Source organism: Cavia porcellus, unplaced genomic scaffold, assembly GCF_034190915.1.
Source record: "Cavia porcellus strain 051 isolate PalLab524CR breed Dunkin Hartley unplaced genomic scaffold, mCavPor4.1 scaffold_17, whole genome shotgun sequence".
In the NCBI taxonomy this organism is placed as follows: Eukaryota; Metazoa; Chordata; class Mammalia; order Rodentia; family Caviidae; genus Cavia; species Cavia porcellus.
In genome coordinates this window covers 71,618,528-71,639,508 of record NW_026947500.1, presented here as the reverse complement: position 1 = coordinate 71,639,508, position 20,981 = coordinate 71,618,528, and the positions used below count along the sequence as shown (strand labels likewise).

Genomic DNA, 20,981 nt, shown 5'->3' with positions numbered 1-20,981 from the left:
TAAAACAAATTGACTAGAGCAGATAGATGTGGTCCTGTGGCAGTCTCTTCCTAACCACTGGGTTACCTATAGATGTAGCCCTTATATTCTTATTGGAAAATCTCAGTGGGTATGGTGGCAAGGCTTCGAATGCCAGCGTTCTGGAAAGTAAAAGCTCAAGCAGGAGGATCATGAGTTTGAACTGAGTTTGGGCAACCTCCTGAGAACCTGTGTCAAGAAAGTACTGAGCATCTAGGTCAGTGCTAAGGTCCTGAGTTCAGTCCCCCACAGTGCTTCAGAGAAAACCAAGCCAGCCAAAGCAAACAAACAGAAAACAGAATTTCTTTGGAAACACAGATTAAACCGTCTGAGCTTTATAACTTCTCTGGGCTATAGCACACACTCCCCTCTCCTCCTCCTGAGCCCCAGACAGGCATGACTAATCGATCCCAGGACTCTAGGCAGACATGTCAGCCGATAGGAGCTGGGCCTTCTGCCAGCTTTCCTAAGTTGTGCATTTCTTTTCCCCTGCAGAACTGTGAAGGATAATCGCTGAGCCCCTGGAAGATCTGAGACCCCAATGACTCAAGAAAAGGAAGCCAGGGGCCATGAAGTACAAGCCGGGGGCCTTGAAGAAATACAAGGTATGTTGCACCAGACAGCATGGGGAGGGCATGTTGATGTAAAAGGGACCCCACCATTCTTTGCCCGGGGCCATGGAGGGATCTACAGTACCCAAGCATTAGGCAGCACCCAGCCGGGCCAGATCGTGCAGAACCGAAGTCTGGGAATCATGTGACATTGGCGAGCGACTTCCCCCCTTGGTTTTCTGAGACAGTGTCTCATCACGTAGGCCAGGCTGGCCTTGAACTTGTGGCAATCCTGCCTCAGCCTCCTGAGGGCTGGGGTTACAGGTGTGTCACCACCCTCCATTATACAAATATTCAATACTTTATGGAAATTCCAAATCCAAAACGCTTCAGGCCGGGTGTGGTGGTGCATACTGTAACCCCAGCACTCAGGAGGCTGAGGCGGGAGGATCCCTGAGCATTCCAGGCCAGCCTGGGCTGCATAGTGAGACCCTGTCTCAAAAAACAAAAAAAAAGTTTCTGGTCCCAAGCAGTTTTGGTGAGGAATATTAACTCTAGTTAATAATTCGTGTGCAAAATTATTTAAGGATGAAATGGATGAATGGAGAGCTGAGTTTAACTGTTTTTTTTATTTCTTTCTATTTGGGGGGGGGCAGTGTCTGGCTGTGTAGCCCAGGCTGGCCTCAGCCTCATGGCAATTCTCCTGCCTCAGCCTCCCAAACAGCTGAGATGATAGATGTGTTCTTAATGTTCTTCTATGCCTGAAAAGTTTTAAAATAAGTTATTGAAAGGAGTCATGAAAAAAATATGTAAGTAGGAATGAGGAAGTTTGCCTGGACCAGGGTTGATCCTGTAACGTTTCTCACCCAAGGCAATGAGTTCAAATCTTAGCACATGAAATCCGAAAGCACAGGGCCACTAGCTGCAAGTTGTGCCCTGAATAAAAACACTTGGCCCTGTTCCCCGTGACCCTTTGCAGTTGCCCCCAGGCTGTGGACCACCCACCGAGACGGAGAGGTCGTGCTCAGGCTGTCAAAGCAACATGCAGGCCAGGAGACCCCAATGACCATCCCAGAACTTTTCCAAGAGTCAGTCAAGCGATTCAGTGGGCACCCAGCGCTCGCGTGGAAGGGCAGGCGGAAATGGAACACGCTGAGCTTTGCCCAGTACTACACAGCCTGCCGGACGGCCGGGAGGGCCCTGCTCAAGGTACACGGGCCGCTCGTCCTCGTGTGCTCGGGAAGAGCCCCGCACACGCACAAGTGCACACGCACAGGTGGTACACGACAGACCCCGGAGCACACAAACATTTATTGGTGGAAATCTCCACTCTAATCTCAGGCCCTCGCCCACCCAGCTCCTGTCCATGGAGGACTTCACCATTGCCAGTTCTCTGAATCTGCAGGTCCTTTGGGGATAAATGATGTGACTTACATGCAAACATAGTCACATACATGGGAATGTGTTTACCCACAGTTCTGCAGCTTGCGTTTGTTTCTTAATGGAGTATCTCTATGGATGTAGGAGTTAGTTGCTGCTGTGTAACAAACGACCCCTTAGTAACTTCAAATAACCATTACTATCTCCCATATTCAATGGGCCAGGAATTCAGGCAGAGCTTAGCTATGGCTCAGCTATGAGAGCTCCTGAGATTTTATTCTAGCACCTAGAGCTTTCTCATCTCTTTCATTTACATTTTCAGCCTCTCGGTTTCCTGCCTGCATTTCTTTCTGTCTCTTTTTCCTCCCCCTCTTCTTTCTTTTTCTCTTTTTCTCTGTGTTTCCCCTGCTCCCCCCCCATTCCTCCCCACATCCCAGGTAGAGGAGGGAGGTCCTTGCCAGCCTTAATCACGCAGGATTCAAAAGCCAACAGCGTTGGAGGCCCCCAATGCAGGGGTCCCCCTCCAAGATGGTCCAGCTAACGTCCAGTCTCCGGGTCTATCATCGACCCCGCTGAGAATAATCCTGCGCCATTAAATGAGCAATTTATCACCACAGGCGACCACTCTTTGAGGGGTTTTGGTATGAAACGAAAATAACTTCACACCCACCAAGATGGCTGTTATTTTCAAAAACCGTGAAACGGCCACTGCTGTTGAAGCTGCAGGGAAACTGTAAGCCTGTGTGCTGTTGGGGGCGTGGAAGGGGCTGCGGCCACTGGAGAAATGCGCGTGACCGTTCCTCCGAAGATCAGACCTAGAATTAAGTGATCCAGCAATTCCGCTTCTAGGCACGTACCCCAAAGGGATGGAGAGAGCTGAACCCCATATCCACAGTAGCATTATTCACATTGTTACAGAAAACAGACCGAATGGGAGAAGAAACGCCACGGAGAAGGTTTAGGAGGCAGTTTATTACCCCGGTGGATTTGCCTGGGATCTGATAGCCCCGCCCAGCAAGGGGGAGGTACAGAGACAGATTTCGTGCCTTTATGATTAGAGGGTTGGGTGACGTCACGGGTTGCCAAGGGGGTTCAGGCTTGTCTGGCCCTGTCTGGTTGGTGTTGGCTGGCAGTCTTGGCGGGCTTTTCTAAAAGGCTTTTACTTAAAATCTTAACTTTCCTCTTCAACATAGCCGGAAGGTGGAGGGAACTCAAGGGTCCCTTGACAGTTAAACAAAATATCTCCCATCCGTACAATGGAATATTACTTATCTGTGAAAACAAGGGACGTTCTGTCTCCCGGAGGACACGCTGCTGGATGAAATAAACCATTCGAAAGGACGAACAAAGCAGGGTTCCACACCCAGGAGGTCCTTAGGGTCTTCAGATCCACAGCGACAGGAAGGAGCTCGGTGGCCCGGGCTGGGGAGGGGATGGGAGTCAGCGCTGCATCCATGGCCTAGAGCATCAATTTGGGGAGAGGATAAAGTCCTGGAGACGCACGGTGCTGGCAGCTACACACCCACATGAATGTCCTTCGTGCTTCCGACCTGTGCACAAAGCACAAGGCGAGAAGCCGGGTGTGACGGCGCACATCTAATCCTAGCAGCGCTCCGGAGGCCGAGGCAGGAGACTCTCCCAGAGTTTAGGGCCACCCAGGTCCACTCGGTGAGTTGAAGACCAGCCTGAATTGCTGTCTCATAAAACCATTAAAAGAAAAAAAACCATAAAAATGATGGAGATGTTAAATTCCGTGTCGCACGTATTTTGTCAGCCAGCAGGCTTCCCGCGGACACAAAAGCACCAGGCCCCACATTTTAGGTCCAGCGCTAGTTTGTGCTCAGTGACCACACTGCGGAGTCCGTCCTAATGACCACTGAATGCCCGAATCACAGCCCGAAGTGAAACGGTCTGAGTGTGTGTTTTCTCTTCGGCTTCCAGCTGGGCTTGCAGCGTTTCCACGGCGTGGGGATCCTGGGCTCCAACTCCAAGGAGTGGCTCATAGCGGCTGTGGGCGCCATCATGGCGGGGTAAGGCCAGCACCTCGGAACCTCGGAGCGGCCCGCGGGGTGGCCCCAGGGCAAGGCGGGTTTTCAGCTGGGGTCCCGCTTAGCAGGCAAAAATCCAAGGTGTGATAGAAACCTACAGTGGGTGTGTACATGAAAACCAAAATTGATGCTGGGTGTGGTGGGGCACGCCTATGATCTCAGCACCCGGGAGGCTGAGGCAGGAGGGTCGCCTAGAATTCAAGGCCAGCCAGCCTCGAATGCATAATGCAGATTCCAAGCCCAGCATTGTGTGTGTGTGTGTGTGTGTGTGTGTGTGTGTGTGTGTGTGTGTGTGAGACCTTGAACAAGCAGCCTCATAAGCCTGGCCCTGTTTTGTTTTGCTTTGGGAGACAGGGTGTCGCTATGTTCAGGCTGGCTTTGAACTCACTGTGTAGCCCGCCTGCCCTGGAAGTCACCGAGATCCTCCTGCCTCCGCCTCCCGAGTGCTCGGATTACTTGTGTGCACCACCCCTCAGGCCCTGTCTTTTGTGCCTTGTTACATTCACTGCTGTCCAGCTGGGGAGGACGGAAGCTGGGGCTCTGGATTCAAGATCTGCTTGCAGACTTGTCCCCTCCCCTGGCCTGCCGGGTCCTCGCGCTGCCAAGTGTGTGGACCCGCACGCACACGTGTTTTCTTTCCCCAGGGGCCTCTGTGTGGGCATTTATTCCACCAGCTCTGCCGATGCCTGTCAGTACGTCATCGCTCATGCCAAGGTGAACATCTTGGTGGCTGAGAATGATCAACAGCTGCGGAAAATCCTTTCGGTAAAATCCCAGCTAGCACTGCTATCCTGAGTCGCCCAGCTAGGCACACATTTGCTCTCTTGTAGCTGCTGAGGAAAAATGAGATGGTGGATTTGGGTGTGGGGGTCACACACCTGTCACCTCAGCTACTTGGGAGGCTGAGGCGAGAGGGTCTCAGGTTTAAGCCCAGCCTACAGAACACAGTAAGACCCTGTCTCAGAATACAATAAACAGGGCTGGGAGTGCAGCTCAGTGATAGAGGATTTGCCTAGCAGGAAAAGGAGCCCAGCAGGAGGTCCTCAATTTCACAAGAAAAAAAAATTGGGGTGGTGGAGTTGGCCCTACGAATGGTGAAGTCCTCCATGACCACACTGATATCCTGGTAAAGCTATTTTTGGGCAGGAGCACAGTGCAACACAAGAGTTTTAATTTCCAATTTACATTAACTTTATCTACTGAGTCTCCATTTTATTTATTTTTATTTTTTTATTGGTACCGGGGATCAAACTCACGACCGCCTGCTTGCAGGACAGGAGCTCATGCCGCTGAGCTAGATCCCCAGCCCCTGAGTCTCCATTTTAAAAGGCACTTATGTGTTGTCTTACGAACACTTTGATATTTATTATTTTTCTTTTAGATTATTTCACACCTATGCTATTCATGTCTCGATATCGTCTTCATTTTCAGAATGAGCTTATTTTTCCTCTTCTGCTTCTTTAAGTTCTACGACTTCCGGTTTCATTTTTTCCTCCAATCAGACGCTCTCTTCCCTGAGCATGCGTACTTCGCTTTGTGCTCTTGCTTCCCAGATGTGTACGCTGCTTCCCACTTCAAGGCTTACGTTTGTTATGGTTTGTGTCTGGGTGGCCTCCCAAGCCTCATGCAGTCATGGAGGCAGCTGAATCCGGCATCTGTGATTGGTTCATTGTCTTGCACTGGGATTGGCTGTGGGAGTGCTGCACCCGCCCAAGGGTGGGAGCTGGCCAATAGTATAAGGGAGAGAAGGAGGCGGGCTTTCCCCTTTTGCTGTGCTTGCTCTTGTTACTGGCTGCAGCCCCTTCCTTGGAGCCTGCTGAGCATGGACTGAAACCTCCACAAACTGTAAGCTCAATAAACTTTCCTGCTCTCATTTCGGGTGTCAGGTGTTTTGTCTCAGCAATGAAAGAAAGTAACCGAGACAACGTTGGAGTGTAATTTTCTTTGGCTTTGTGCAGCACTGCCTGATGAGTTCTTTTTCTGTATAGTGATATGTGGTTCCCTGCCCTCTCTTTCTTCCTGTAGTGCTTTTCTATGGATGTTGGAGAAATGTCTTAATTTCTCACATGCATTTAAATGAACCTGATCTTGTAATCAGCTTCTGGTAGGGAATTTCTGACAGAGAGGACAGTCCTTGGGAGAAGCCAAGGTGGCCAGATTCATCATTCAGCTCAACAGCCACTGTGACCATTTCCTTAATATCCTAGGTCAGTGATGGCGAACTTTTTAGAGCTTTCAGTGATACAGACAGCCCGCTGTGGCACGTGTGCCTGCAGTGTGCCACCACTGCCCTAGGCATCATCACCCTGAGTCACATATGTCTTCACTTTGCAGGATCTGCAGAAGAGAAATATGTCTCCTTTTTGGAGACAGTGTCTCACTATGGAGCCCAGGGTGAACTTTTACCTCATGGCAGTCTTCCTGCCTCAGCCTCCTGAGTGCAGGGATTACAGGCATGTGCCACCATACCGGGCATGTATGATGCCATCCGCTGGTCATAGCTGCTCATGATTTCCCTTGTCTTGTCTCTGAAATGAGGGTACACTTAATGAAATCCTAGCTAGACTGATGGAAATTCTAATACTTTGTTGTCACTAGCCTTCCCATGACACCTAAATCCTGACCTGGCAGGGGGTGAACAGACTCCTGGGTCAACTCTTGAGCTTTTTGAAATTACTTTTGTTTTTCAGTACTCAGGATTGAATCCAGGGCCTGTAATGGTTGATATTTTGTGTCAAGTTGAGAAATGGAGAATCTTAACTAAGTAACTCAGCCATGCTTGCCTCCTAGGGTGTAGAGGACGCCCTTGCAGCTCTAAGCAGGGGGATGGGTGTCTTACTTTGTAAACATCTTGAGCCTGTGCAAGAGGTGAGCAAGGAACATGGTGCCAGCACTACCCCGATCTGGAGGAGCGGTAGCCTGCATGCGTATAAGCAGGAAAAGAGGCTCGTTCCCTTCTGCTGGTCTGGCTGCTTTTGCCTTGAGCTTAGCCCCTGTATCACACCACCCTGCCTTGCAGCCAGCAGACCGAGGACTGAAACCTCCACAAACTGTAAGCCAAGTAAACCTTTCCTGTCTTATTTTTTGATGTCAGGTATTTTGTCTCAGCAGTGAGCCAAAAACAACTAAGGCAAGGCCTTTGTACCAAGCTACATCCTGGCTCTTTTTATTGTTGTTGACATAATATCTCACTAAAGTGCTAACCTGGGCTTAAACTTGTGACCCTCCCAGCGTGCTGGAACGACAGGTGTGTGCCACCACACGTGGCTTGAAATTATTTCCTGAAGTGGCACATTGTCCGTACATTGTCCCCGTTTGTTCTTAGTGGTGGTGGGTGTGTGAGGGTCTCTTCCTACTCAAATCCTGCCTTAATGTGAGTTCTCTGCTACTGGAATACGCCGTTCCCCTGCACCTGCCTCAGTGCCCCAGGCATAGAGCAGTACGAGAACTATTTTGGTCTCCAAGTTCACGAAAGGTACAATTTGTGGAGATTTCAGTGTTCCAGATGCTGTCTCAAAAATTCAAAGCTGGCTGGCAGGGTGTGCTCCTCTCTGCTGAGAGCCCCCCAGCCCTTGGATGTCCCCGTGTGCTCCGGAGCCTCCTGGCCTCTGCCTCCAATCCCCACCCCCAGCCCTTCCGGCCTCCTCCCTGACCTGTGCTCCGGGGCGTCCCTCCAGCCGTCCTGAGCTTGTTACTGTCCCCAGACACCTCCAGCTACTGCGGGCTCCGGGCTTTTCGGGGACCTGCTCCTTCTCTGTGCAAAACTCTCGCTCAGGCTCCCTGCGGACTTTGCAGGGGTTTTTCTTCATCCCCGACAGACACGCACCCCAAACTCTGCACACTGCGTGCTGTTCGTGCCCTTTGCACTGGGTGGGCATGAACGGGGCCGAACGGAGCCTCACAGGCGGGGTCTGGGTAGTGGTTCTCAGTGTCTGGTGCCAGACAGCCTTGCTGGAGTCGCCTGAGTCCACCTAGTTCAGCCAGAGCTGCGCGCAGCTGGCAGAGTCCGGTCGGGGATGCGCCTGGACGCCGGCTCTGCTGCTGTCCTCTGCCTTTGATTGCTGGAGGCCACAAAGAGTCCACCATCTCCAAACCAGGTCCCTTCTGGGCAGTCAAGACCAAAAGCTCCTACAGGAGGGACTTGACCGCAGCCACCTCTGTCTTCCCCAGGGCCGGGTGGCCATGCGAGTTACTGAGCACCTCCTTTCAGATCCCACACCACAGGCTGGAGCCCCTGAAGGCCATCGTGCTGTACAGTTCGGACACGAGGCACGGCACCAACAACCTGTACTCGGTAAGTGCGGGAGGCGGACCCTGGGCGGGGCGGGAGGGCGTGGCCTCTCCGAGAAGGGGGAAGGCGGCAACGGGAGGGGTTGGGGCTGGCAGAGGAAGTGGGCGGGGCCGTGCCAGGGAAGTGGGTGGACTGACGGGATGTGGGAGGGGCCTGGCAGGGAAGTGGGTGCGGCCTGATGGGGAAGTGGGCGGGGCCTCGCAGAGGAGATGGGAGGGGCCTGCAAGGGAATTGGGTGTGCCCTCGCTAGGGAAGTGGGCGTGGCCCTTAAGGTGGGGGTGGGACCCAGCAGAGGAAGGTGGACCTTGTGAGGGAAGTGGGTGGGGCCTGGCAGAGGAGGTGGGTAGGAGCTGTCTCCCCATAAAGAAAAGGGCGCACCTTGCAAAGGTAGTGCATAGAGCTCTGGAATGAAAGTGGGTGGGGAACGTTTCTCTTTTCTAGGTTTTTTTTTTGTACCAGGGATTGAATTCACAACCTTGCACTTGACAGGCAGGTGCTTATGCTGCTGAGCTAAACCCCTGGCCCCTCTTTTCTAGCATTAAGGAGCTCATTAATGGTGTATGTTCTGGATATTTGTTACTGCATAACAGCGTATCCCTGAATGTTAGGTAGAGAGCCAGATGTAGCAATGTGCACCTGTAATCCGAGCAGTCCGGAGGCTGAGGCAGGAGGATCGCCGTGAGTTCAAAGCCAGCCTGGGCTACATAAGCAAGTTCAAGGCCATAGCAAGACCCTGCCTCCCCCCAATTATATAGATAGATAGATAGATAGATAGATAGATAGATTGAAACAAGAATCATTTTACTAATTTGTTTTTTAAAATAATCAAGTAGTAGAAAAATGCCCCTAAAATTGAAAATTAGATTTTAATTTTTTTAAATTTATTTTTTATTGGCGAGTAAATATTGTGGGTATTATAGTGCACAACATATTTTGATACAAGTATACGTTGTTGGGTGGTTATCATATTTAACATGTACATGACTGAAAATACTTATTTTTTCTTGGTGAGCACAGGTAGCTGTAAGCAATTTTTAAATAACCAACCCTTATTTTAGTTTAAATATTTTTCTTCTACCCAAGCCATAATATATTATAACTTTACTTTCTGGTTTTAATAGATGTAAAGTCAACATTAATGGTCTTGTTAAAACCACCAACTGCTTAAAAATATGGAAAATGTAGAGATGTTTCCAAAATTGAGGAAAAAAGAAAAACAAAAAAAAATATGGAAAATGTTTTGTGAAAAACATCATGAAAATAGTAATAATGAAAAGAGTGAGATATGTATATTAAATATCTTAAAATATGTACAATGGTAGTCATTCCTATCTGTAAGTAGATATTTCCAGACATCTGAAATGTACTCATTTATGGGGTACAGTGTGGGATGTTGTTTGTTTTTGAGACACGACCTTGCTATGATACCCAGGATAGCCTTGAACTCATGGTGATCTTCCTGCCTCAGCCTCCCAAGTGCTAGGAAACAAGCATGCGGCGCTATGCCAGCCTTAGTAATATCCATTTATATATTAACACTAACTAGGCAACTGATCAGAATTACAGCTATTTTCGAGGTTCCAAGCAACCACCACAGCAACCGCCTTTGCTGTGGATAATTTGAAAGCTTTCTTGATTAGAAATAGCCCTACCGGAGCCGCGTATGTCATCTCAGCTTTTTTTTTTTTTTTTTTTTTTTTTTTTTTTTTTTTGTCTTTTTATCGGTACCGGGGATCGAACTCACGACTGCCTGCTTGCAAGGCAGGTGCTTATGCCGCTGAGCTAAATCCCCAGCCCCTCATCTCAGCTTCTTGAGAGGCTGAGGCAGGAGGATAGCAAATTCAAGCCCTGCCTGGGTAATTTAGTAACTTAATGAGACCCTGCTTCAAAATAAAAAATAAAAAAGCCTAGAGAAGGAGCTCAGGGATGTAACCTCCTTGGGTTCGATCTCCAGCACACAAATAACAAACAAACAAAAACACTGAGCAGCCGGCTTTCTTCACCCCTCGATTTGAATGAAACACGTGATTCTGGGTAGAAAGCGGCGATCCTGGATTTGCAGGGTGCAGAGGGCATCTCTGGCCTCCACCCGCTAGGTGGCAGTAGCACGCTCTCCACTGAAACCAGCAAAACTCTCCAGAAATTGCTCCATGTCCCCAGGATGGCAATCACTCCTGGCTGAGGACACTGATTTGGGGGAACAACTTTGTGACATCGAACACATCTACTTGTCTGCAAGGCCTGATAGTTTTAACATTCCGTTTGGGAACACATTCCTTAGGACCGAGATGAGCCAATTACAATAAAATGTGGGGATAAAAATGGTCACTGAACTGGGGTAGCTTGCGATGCTTGGAGGCTCAGTACCGACAAAAGGCACCGGTCTTGAGTTCCCGAGAGAGACAGGACAGCCTTGGCCCTGGGACAGCGGGTCTCTTGCCAGCTGTGTTTCTTTGTGTGCTTGCTTTTGAGACGACAGCTTGCTACGGAGGCCAGGCTGGCCTTCACTTCGCACCATCCTCCTTGAGGGAACGGGTTGGACATCTGTCAAGAAGGGACAGGGACCTCTGCCCGCGAAGGGCTATGGTGGCCTGAATTTGCCTGCTCAGGTGGGGCCAGCACATCACTGGCCATGTCTGAGAACCCGGAAGCTCTTCCATCTTGCAGTCAGCATGTACCCCTCACCCGGGTCGTCACGGTAGAATTTCTTCAGGTTTCACTGTTCACCAAATTCACGCACGCACAGACTGCAGTCACACCATCTTGGTTTGTATGCACTTCCTTGATTTATTTGCTGTGACCTTGGACAAGTGGGGGATGACACACCTAATCCATCCTCATCGGTTAGAGAAAAAAGCTTGACTCTCAATATCTTAAGCAAAAGACTATCATTCACGTTTGGAAAAGGTGCTCAAGAAATGTTCCTTGGGCTCCATTTTGCTGTTTCTTGGACTCTTAACACTGGTTTCCTTCATAATTCTGGGATGCTTCTTCTGGAGCTACATCGTGGCTCTTTACCTCATCTATGTCCTACAATTCCCAGATAGTCTTCATCTTCTCTGTGATTAGACCATTTCGAGTCACATGCCCAGCCTCTATCCAATCCCTGTGACCTTTTGATAGACTAGTCTGACTTCGTCCAATCAGAGTAGGCTTTTGGAGCTGAGTGCAGTCAGCCTCATCCAATCAGCAACTAAGAAATAGGGGGCGAGCCTGAACTGGGGAAGACTGACTTTTTTTGTCCACAGTGGGATGAGTTCATGGAACTTGGCAACAGCGTACCTGACGCCCAGCTGGATCAAATCATCAAGAGCCAGAAGGCGAATCAGTGTGCGGTGCTCATCTACACTTCGGGGACTGTGGGCGACCCCATGGGCGTGATGCTGAGTCACGACAATGTAAGCAAGGCCCCCTCGCCCTGCTCCTGCCCCTGGGATGGTGGATCTTGACTTCTCAACCTGATTGGCTTGGGAAATGCCTGAGAGGTGTGCCCCTGGGGACTCTGTCCCCTCCTGGCCCCTTCCCCTGACCTCTGCTTCCTGATCGCCAAGAGATAAGTAGCTTTGCTCCTCCCCTAAGCCCTTCTTTTTTTAAATTTTCATTGTGTGTGCAGTACATAATGTCCACCTTCCTCTGTTGGTGAAGGTATATAACATATCTTAATTTCCTTATTAAATCCCCTTTCCCTCCCCTCTCTCACCTTCCCTCCATCTCTCCATCCCCTTCCCATTCCAGGAAGTTCTCTCTCCCTTTCAGGAAAACCAGTGACCCACATTTATCTTTCTTTATGGCTGAGTAGTACTCCACTGTGTGTTAAATAAACACATTTTATCTGTTTATTGTTTGGGCAGCTTTCACAATTTAGCTAATATGAATTATGCTACTGTGAACACAGGATGGTTCACTGTGGTATAATACTTTTAACTCAGAAAGGGTTTAGCTAGGTCAAATGGAATTTCTAGTTTAGTTTTTTGAGGACTTCATCTGATTTTTTTAGTGGCCGCTTTAGTCTGCATTCTTACCAACAGTGTAGATGGGTTCCTTTCTCTCCACATGCTCAACAGCATTTGTTAGCACTCAGTCTCTTGAGGACGGCTGTTCTTCCTGAGATAAGACGGAATCTAAGTGTTGCTTTATTTAAATTTCTCTAATGGTCCCCCGGAACTTTCTACCATGAGGTTTCTGCATTGGAGCAGCTGACTATGAACTGAACTCACTGCAACCATGAGCCAAAATAAATCTCTCCTCTTTTAAGCTGTACTTTGTCCCAGCAGTAGGGAGTTTATTAGTGCGGTTCCAGGAGCAGGGCGGCATTCAGGGGTGTAGCACACAGGGAGTGTGGGTCCTCAGCCACCGGAGTTAGAGAGTTGAGGGGTGGCTTCAGAAGGGGTGGTGGGATCCGAGGGTGACTTGGTCACTCACTGTTGATGGGGATTTAGTCGCTGGTATAAAAGAATCAAGTAAGTCAAGTGTGACATTTAAAAAGAAATCTTTGAGCTGGGCGTGGTGGCACACACCTGTCATCCCAGCCCTGCGCCTGTGGGTGGTGGTGGGAGCTTGCTAAGTGAACGCAGACTCAGTGGTGCCCAGCCGTGAAGATGGTCACCAGGCTGGGCCTGTGTTCCAGATCACGTGGACCACCAGGGCGGTGGTACAGGACCTGGGGCTCGCCACCACCTCGGGGAAGCAGGAGCGGGTCCTCAGCTACCTGCCGCTAAGTCACATCGCCACGCAGATGATAGACATCTGGATCCCCCTGAGGATTGGGGCGCTCACATACTTCGCACAGCCGGATGCGCTCAGGGTGAGGCTAAGCCACCAGGTCCCACAGGGCGGCCGCTCCACAGATGCAGTTTTAGGTTTGGGGGCTTTTGTTGATTGGTTGGTTTTTGTGGGTTTAGTTACAGGGTCTCACTGTGTAACCCAGGCTGGCCTTAGAAGTCACTGTGATCCTTCAGCCTCACTTCCCAAGTGCACACCTGTCATGACAACTACCGAGGAGGCTGAGGCAGGAGGATCACAAGTTCAAGTGAAGGCCCTGAGTTCAATCCATTTCCATCAAAAAAAATTTTTTTTAACTAAAAAGTTGATAGCATTTTCACATTACCTTCCACAAATAAGGGTTATTGAGAGTTGGGGATATAGCTCAGTGGCACAGGGCCTGCCTGGCAAATGCAAAGTTGTGAGTTTGATCCCAGGTACCAAAAAAAAAAAAAAAAAAATCAGTTGTACCCAATCAAATATCTAGAATTAATATGAAAATCTGATTGGCTACCAGCCAGCCAATGGGTTGGCTCCACTGGGTCAGGCCCCCTCTTTGGTCCAATGAGTGAAGGGAAGGTTCTCTAGACACCATAGGTGAGTGAATGGGGAGAGATGAGCATTTGGGGGTCCATGAACGTCAAGGCTGTGACTCACCTAACTGCTGGGTCCCTGCAGGGCACCTTGATAAGCACTCTGAAGGAGGTAAAGCCAACCACCTTCCTTGGGGTGCCCCGGATTTGGGAGAAGTTCCAGGAGACCATAGAGGGCAGTGTTAGCAGGTTCTCCAGCTTTAAGAAGAAGATGTTCCACTGGGCCGAAAGGGTTGGATTAAAGACGCACTTGAGGCAGATGCTGGGGTAGGTGGGGCCCTGGGGCGGGGGGCAAGGGGTCCCCCCTTTCTGCTCAGTGGGCACTTTTGAGCCGTCCTCGGCGTTGTCATTCACAGGAAAACCGACCTCTCCATGAACTACCACATGGCTAAGAAACTCGTGTTCAACAAGGTCCGGAGCTCCCTGGGCCTGGATCACTGCCACTCTTTCCTGAGCGGGGCCGCGCCCCTCTCCGAGGCCACCCTGGAGTTCTTCCTGAACTTGGATGTCCCCATCAGCGAGAGCTACGGCCTGAGCGAGAGCTCGGGACCCCATACCATCTCCAGCTGGCGGGACTACAAGGTCCTCAGGTACCGCCTGCACCGGCCTGGCTTCCCTGGTGCCCGGGGGCGAGGGCTGGTCCTCGCCACCCGGCTGGTGGGTGCAGAAGCATCCAGCCGGCGTTTGTTTTTGTCTTACGGAAGCCACCTGCACCTCTAAAGGGATTCTCGGTTTAGGCTCTTGGCCTCCCTCACAGCCTGTAGAAGCACCTACTGTGTGACCTTACAGGGGCAGACACCAGGCCGGCAGGTCCCAGCCCTGGGTGCTGAAGGGGGCAGCTGGGCAGGGCACTAGGGGCCTGGGCTGCAGATGCAGGTGGCCCCAGGTAGGAGGCCTTGTCGCTCTGCCCCTCAGTTCCCCCACTCCTGTGCCCCTGCAGCTGCGGCAAGCCGCTGAGTGGCTGCAAGAGCCTGCTGCTGGGCGACGGCCAGGACAGCCCCGGGGAGGTGTGCATGTGGGGCCGGCACGTCTTCATGGGCTACCTGGAAAGGGAAGACGCCACCAAGGAGATGGTGGACGAGGCCGGCTGGCTTCACTCCGGGGACCTGGGCCACGTGGATGGCCAGGGTTTCCTCTACATCACCGGCCGCATCAAAGGTACTGGGGTGCCTGGTGTTCCTGGCTCTCTGGAGGCTGAGGCAGGAGGATCACAAGTTCTGGGCAACTTGGTGACTGAGACTGTGTCTCAAAACTTAAAAAAAAACAAAAATAGGCCTGCGGATATAGCACAGCGCCGTAAGCGCCTGCCTGGCAAGCACAAGGTCCTGAGTTCAATTCCTGGTACCAAAATAATAATAATAATTAATTTAAAATGAAAAGGGCTGGGGATGAAGCTCCACACAGTGGCCCTGGGTTCCATCTCTAGGACCAAAGGGAAAAAGAAAAAGAGGATGTGCAGGCGGCAGGCACAGTGTGCTCCCGGGTGTCCCTGAAAGCCCCTGAGCTTCCGAGGAGACGTCTGTCCTTTGGTCCCTCGGGGCGGTGTCTGTGGTCACTGTCACTGTGCCGCAGAGCTCCTCATCACGGCCGGCGGGGAGAACGTGGCGCCCGTTCGCATCGAGGCCCTGGTGAAGAAGACACTGCCCATCGTCAGCAATGCCATTCTGGTGGGCGACAGGGCCACGTTCCTGTGCGTGCTCCTGACACTGAAGGTGACGCCCGGCAGCAGCCTTCGGTGCCCCATCCCTGCCCCAGCGTTCACCGTTGGTTTCTGGGTCTGTGGGGCCTGGGTTGACCTTGTTGGGGGCTGGCCCGGCAGTGTGTGGTGACAGGGATGTCCTGGGCAGTGCGAGACCAATCCGACAAATGGGGAGCCTCTGGACCAGCTGACCTCGCAAGCCATAGACTTCTGCAAGGCCCTGGGAAGCCAGGCATCCACCGTGTCAGAGATTGTGCGCTCACAGGACCCACTTGTCTACGCCGCCATCCAGCGAGGTATAGATACCGTGAACAAGGAGGCCACCTCCAATGCTGAGAGGATCCGCAAATGGGCCATCCTGGAGAAGGACTTCTCCATCAGAGGTGGAGAACTCGGTGGGTAGGCTGGAGAGCTGACCCTGACCACAGGGCCTTTGCACCTGCTACTCCTGCTGTCTGAAGTGCTCTTCTCCATGTGTGGCTGCCTCTCCCTACTTGGCCAGATCTGACCCCCCAGGCCAGTTTCTCATGGCAGCCTTCCCTGAAGGGGTGGCTGGAGTAGCTCACCATAGCCCTCAGTCACCTGTGGTATCAGCCACCAGTATCCTTCCCTCCTTAATGGGTCAGACTCTGAAATTATCCTGTGCACGGATTTCTTTGTTTCCCCTCATGAGAGAAGGGCTCGCTCCGGGGGTGGGGGACCTGGATTCTACTTTAAGTTCTTTCGTTGTCTGAGCACTTGGCTATAATCTGTAGGGTCTTCTTTAGTTTTTGAGACAGGGTTTCGCAGTGTAGCCCAGGCTGGCCTTGAACCCACAGCCGTCCTCCTGCCTCAGCCTCCCGAGGGCTGGGCTGACAGGTGTGCGCCACCACATGCAGATTTTGGCTATAATTTGAATGTGGACAGGAGGGAGCCAGGGTAGGGCTAAGCGTGCAGCACTGAATAATGTGGGTTTGAACCCTGTCCCCCGCCATGCAAGGAAGGGACCTGTCCCTCTGAACCGTTACAAGTAGTCACACGGAGACACCTTAGGGGTGCTTCCAAAGCCCCCGGCGACTCAGGTCGGAGCCGGCCTGGGCTGTGCGGCAGGCGTCTCCCGCGTGACAGTGTTGGTCCTCCCCGGCTCAGTGGCTTCTCCTGTCCTGGTAGGGCCCACAACAAAAATGAGAAGATGTTTCATAACTCAGAAATACAAGTCACAGATCGAAGGTTTCTACCTCTGAGGGCTCCGCGGCTCCTGGCGGTGAGTTCTGTGGCTTGGCTTTGCCGGGCTGTGGGGAACGAGCCCAGCAGGGGGCGCCCGTGCCCGCAGGCCAGCCTGTGTGGTGGCACCAGGCCTCACGCTGTGCCATCTGCCCGGGCCATACTCGGTCTCCAGCTGTACATCTTGCCTTTTCTCTAAGCCAAAGAGAGTGGTCTGTCCGATCCAAGGAAGAAGGGGTAAAGTCGTCCCACTGACCAGGGTCTTTGTGGAACCCCCTAATGTTTTGCTGCAGCAGATCTGGAGGTCTTTGCAAATTTTTTTTTTCTTTGTCTTTTTGAGACAGGGTCTCGCTATGCAGTCCAGGCTGGCCTTGAGCTCACTTTGTAGCCCGGGCTGGTCTCGAACTTGCCAAGATCCTCCTGCCTCAGCCTCCTGAGTGCTGAGATGACAGGTGCGAGCCACCATGCCCAGCTGGTATTTGCAAATTTTAACAGGGCAAGTTCTACTTGCCAGGAACCCAAGGACTCCCCCTCCCCCATTCCCTTTACCCCAGATGCGTCCACAGGATGCCTCTATGACGCTGAGTCACTGACAGCAATTTTGGGGACCCAGCCATATGCATGGTGTGAACAAAGAGTAGAATCATCTGCAGCTTTCTCAAGGGCCACCTGGAATCTTTTATGAGCAAAATTGTTCTCTTTTTTTTTTTTTTTTTTTTTTGTATTTTTACCGGTACCAGGGATCGAACTCATGACTGCCTGCTTGCAAGGCAGGCATTTATGCCGCTGAGCTAAATCCCCAGCCCCGCAAAATTGTTCTCTGATGAGCCAAACTGTGCTGTCCCATGCTTGTCACTCCACCACTCAGGAGGCTGAAGCAGGAAGATCACAAATTTGAGGCCAGCTGGGACTACCTAGGGACACCCTGACCCACAAAAAACCCCAACAAATCAAACCAAACCAAAATGTTCTCTTTTGATGCTATTTACATGAGTTTATTTGGGCTGCTTTAATAAAATACCACAGATGGAGGAGTTAAGAACAGTTTATTGGCCAGGTTTGGCACATGTCTGTCGTCCCAGCACTTAGGAGGCTGAGGCAGGAGGATCCTTGCAAGTTTGAGACCAGCCTGGCCTAGAAAGTGAGCTCAAGGCTGGCCTGAACTGCATAGCGAGACCCGGTCTCAAAAAGAGAAAAAAAAAAAAAAAACAAACATGCTGTAAAACATATTAGATGTTAAAGGACCAGTATGAAAAAATATAGAATATCTCAGTATTTTAAAGCTTTTGGGCTAGTTTGCAATCCTGATGACCCTGCAGAAATATCCCAGGCACCCTGAACTGCACGAACTATATTAAAATCCATCATCTCGGTCCCTCTTGTGAGACGGGGCTCTGAGAACATCATAAACCGCGCAGGTGGCTCGCGTGATTTCTCCGGGAGGCGCCCATCTGACAGTCACCATGGAGGGAACTCGGCTGACAGTTTACACAGGGTCAGTTCCCTCAGGGCTCCCTCAGCGTGGTCGCCGTGGGGTCTGGGGTGCGGGGCCTGTCACCCCCAGATCTCCACGCGATGACCTGAGTTTCTCCTCTCCCTGTTCCCCAGGGGCAAGCCCGCGGTCACAGCTGGGGTCCAGCGCTCGGGGACGGGGTCCCCTCCCCAGGGAGCATCGGGAGATGACTCCCCATTGGCTGCCGCACTTTAACACAGTGAGACCCCCACCTTTCCACAGAGCGTCTCCTGGGGCTGCAGAGCGGCCCACTCCAGACACCTACCGACCGCAGCTGGACTCATTTATTTTCTGTCCACAGAGGACCTGAGACATTAAAAAGAAACAGCCCTCACAAAAGTGAAGAGCCGGACCCCCAAACTTCCTCGCCTGCCTGGAAGCTTCGTGGGAAACCCAATAAGTTCTGTGCACACGGCACCCTGCGCCTCTTGTCTTTTTTACTAGTTAGTACCTCTATGCGTGGTGCATTTTTTTTTTTATTTAATGTCTCGCTATACGGTTGTGGCTGGTCTTGAACTCCAGGCGGGCTCCCTGCCTCAGCCTCCTGAATGCTGAGATTGCGGGTGTGCACCACCCACGCCCAGAGCTCCCGTGTGCAGGACCGCACGTTCACACTCCTGGAGTGAGCTGGTACACGTGCACAGGCATTCTGCTTCCTTCTCTTGGCCACTCTTCCTCCATCTCTTGGTCTCCTTCCTTTTAAGAAGGATCCATTTCCTATTATCGAAGTTGTATTTTGCTCTTTTATATCTTGAGTTTCTTGTGCAGAGAAAGCATGTGACGTCTCGGCTTGCACATCTGGCTTAGTTCGCTTCACGTTAGGCTCTGGAGGTCCCGATTTTTCTAAAGTGATTCGGGCGTGCCCTTTTTCGTGGCAGATTAGTACTTCGCAGGGTGTAAACAGACTTCCCGCAGCCACTCCCTTCCAGCTAGACACAGACACTGTTCCGTGCAGTCTGATGGGAAAGGTGACAGCTTTGAAGTCACTTATGGATTCAAATCCCAGCCACTTGGTGTGAGCTTAAGCTTCTGAGGACCTAAGAAGTTTCACCTGGCAGCCTCACAGACAACCCCGAAAGCTCACATCTGATACACAAGGATTGGTTACATGGCCGTCAGAACTGTTTTGAAAGCGCCCCTCTTGACTAACTCCATAGTTAGGGACTGGTTTTGCTACTGTAATAAAGTCTAAATTAACACCCACTGAAAACAGATGTTTATTCCTCCCGCCCAAGGGCTTACTACATAAGCAGATCCGAGCTGCAATGGTCTGTTCTACAACTAATACTGAAATAGACTGAAAGAAAAAGGGTTCATTTTGGCTTATGGCTTTGGAGGTTTGAGTCCATAGCCAGGTTGGCCTTCTGCTTTTGGGCCTGTGGCAAGACAGCACATCTCGTGGCAAGGCAAAGTGTCCCATCTTAGGTGGACGGGACACAGTGGGAGGAGTCTCGGTTCAATACCCCTTCAAGGCCACACCCCAGCGACCTGAGCTCCCCGAGCGCCCGTGGGTCTGGAACCACCGGACCAATCGGCCGGGCGGTTGGGAAGCCAGACCCGAAGGAACCGCTGGGCTAAAGCCAGCTGCTGTTTTTTTTTTTTTTGCCTTTTTGAGCGAGGGTCTCGCTGTGGTTCAGGCTGGCCTTGAGCTCACTCTGTAGCCCAGGCTGGTCTTGAACTTGCCACAATCCACCTGCCTCAGCCTCCCAAGTGCTGGGATTACAGGCGTGAGCCACCATGCCTGGCAGTCTGTATCGGAATTACTCGTAATTAGCAAATGTGGGAGAAAACCCAAATGTACACCGAAGTGGTACAGGAACAAAATAAGACTCCCAACCTGCTAGGAAACAGATACGAGGAGCTCCTGTTTCCCCAAGTCTGAGTCTGATTCTAAGGATCAGCGGGTGGCCAAGGAGCCCACTTCAAGAAAGTCTCCAGGTGGGTGAGATGTGGGAGAAAACCAGTCAACCAATAAGATGACAAGTGTGGCCTCTTGGCTGACACTGACCCAGTGGTAGCCAGGGCACATGGGCAGCATCACTAACCCTGGTTGATAATCTATAAAGTCTCAGCCCCATGTTTAGTCTCAATTCTTGGAGGGTGAGAGGGTGGCTCACCCCAAGCAATAGTTTATTTCAGTCCTGGGGGTTTTCACCTCCTGTACCCCCTCGAGGGCCTCGCCCTGTCTGACTGCTTGTGATATTTATCTTAGTTGTCTATAAAAAAGAGGATCAGCATGAGGCCGGGGCAGCTGCCTGGCAAGTGCAAGGTCCTGAATTTGATTCCCAGTACTAAAAAAACAAGTCGTCAAAAGTAGACACACACCGGAAGCTCCTCCACAATAAAAAGAAATGAACTTTTAGACTCACACAGGCAAACTTTTGATCAGCTGATGAAGTCAGACCCAAAAACTTTGTCTTTTTTTATTTTTGGTTTTTTGAGACTACAGAGGATCTTGCTGTATGTCGTTCAGGCTGACCTTGAACTCACTGTGCAGTCCAAACTGGCCTCAACTCACAGCGATTCTCCTGCCTCAGCCTCCTCAGCCTCCACAACATTGCAGTTGTGTGCCTCTACATCTAAGGATATTCAGTGGTCCCATTTATTTATTTCTAGTGGAGGCAGGACTACAGGGACAGGAAGGAGAGGCTGGTTGGCTGGAACTCAGCAAAGGTTTGATCTCACACACATTCAAGAGAGCTTTCAAGGAAATGGGACCCTTCCAACTGCAGACTGTGGTGACCGGCACCCAGCTGTATGACTTCATTGAGAATCCGAGCCGGTCCTTTACACCTGCTCTATGGTCTGTAAATGACAGCTCAGATATGGGCTAAACAATCACAGCCAAGTGCACTGACCACTCTTCCACTGCTATCACAAAATACCCGAGACTGAGTACCCTACAAATAAAGAGGTTACATTTG

At 51.1% G+C, this 20,981-nt stretch overlaps 1 protein-coding gene across 4 annotated transcripts in view; it reads left to right on the top strand.

Annotated features, from left to right (window-relative positions):
• Positions 1–19,067, top strand: part of LOC100723127 (long-chain-fatty-acid--CoA ligase ACSBG2-like) — a 38,459-nt gene extending 19,392 nt beyond the window's left edge. Inside the window, exons 5-19 of one of the 4 annotated variants that reach the window (XM_063228755.1) lie at positions 514–623; positions 1,549–1,778; positions 3,891–3,979; positions 4,642–4,762; positions 8,208–8,291; positions 11,537–11,686; positions 12,916–13,092; positions 13,728–13,909; positions 13,999–14,232; positions 14,583–14,800; positions 15,215–15,354; positions 15,490–15,736; positions 16,491–16,584; positions 17,963–18,039; positions 18,153–18,261. In XM_063228755.1, coding sequence (XP_063084825.1) covers positions 560–623; positions 1,549–1,778; positions 3,891–3,979; positions 4,642–4,762; positions 8,208–8,291; positions 11,537–11,686; positions 12,916–13,092; positions 13,728–13,909; positions 13,999–14,232; positions 14,583–14,800; positions 15,215–15,354; positions 15,490–15,736; positions 16,491–16,564 — 2,010 coding nt within the window. In that variant the 5' untranslated portion in view covers positions 514–559 and the 3' untranslated portion in view covers positions 16,565–16,584; positions 17,963–18,039; positions 18,153–18,261. Of the gene's footprint in view, positions 1–513; positions 624–1,548; positions 1,779–3,890; positions 3,980–4,641; positions 4,763–8,207; positions 8,292–11,536; positions 11,687–12,915; positions 13,093–13,727; positions 13,910–13,998; positions 14,233–14,582; positions 14,801–15,068; positions 15,355–15,489; positions 15,737–16,490; positions 16,585–17,962 lie in introns of those variants that run through there. The other 3 variants (XM_063228754.1, XM_063228756.1, XM_063228757.1) reach the window with 3 other exon arrangements.
• The last annotated feature ends 1,914 nt before the right edge of the window (positions 19,068–20,981 follow it).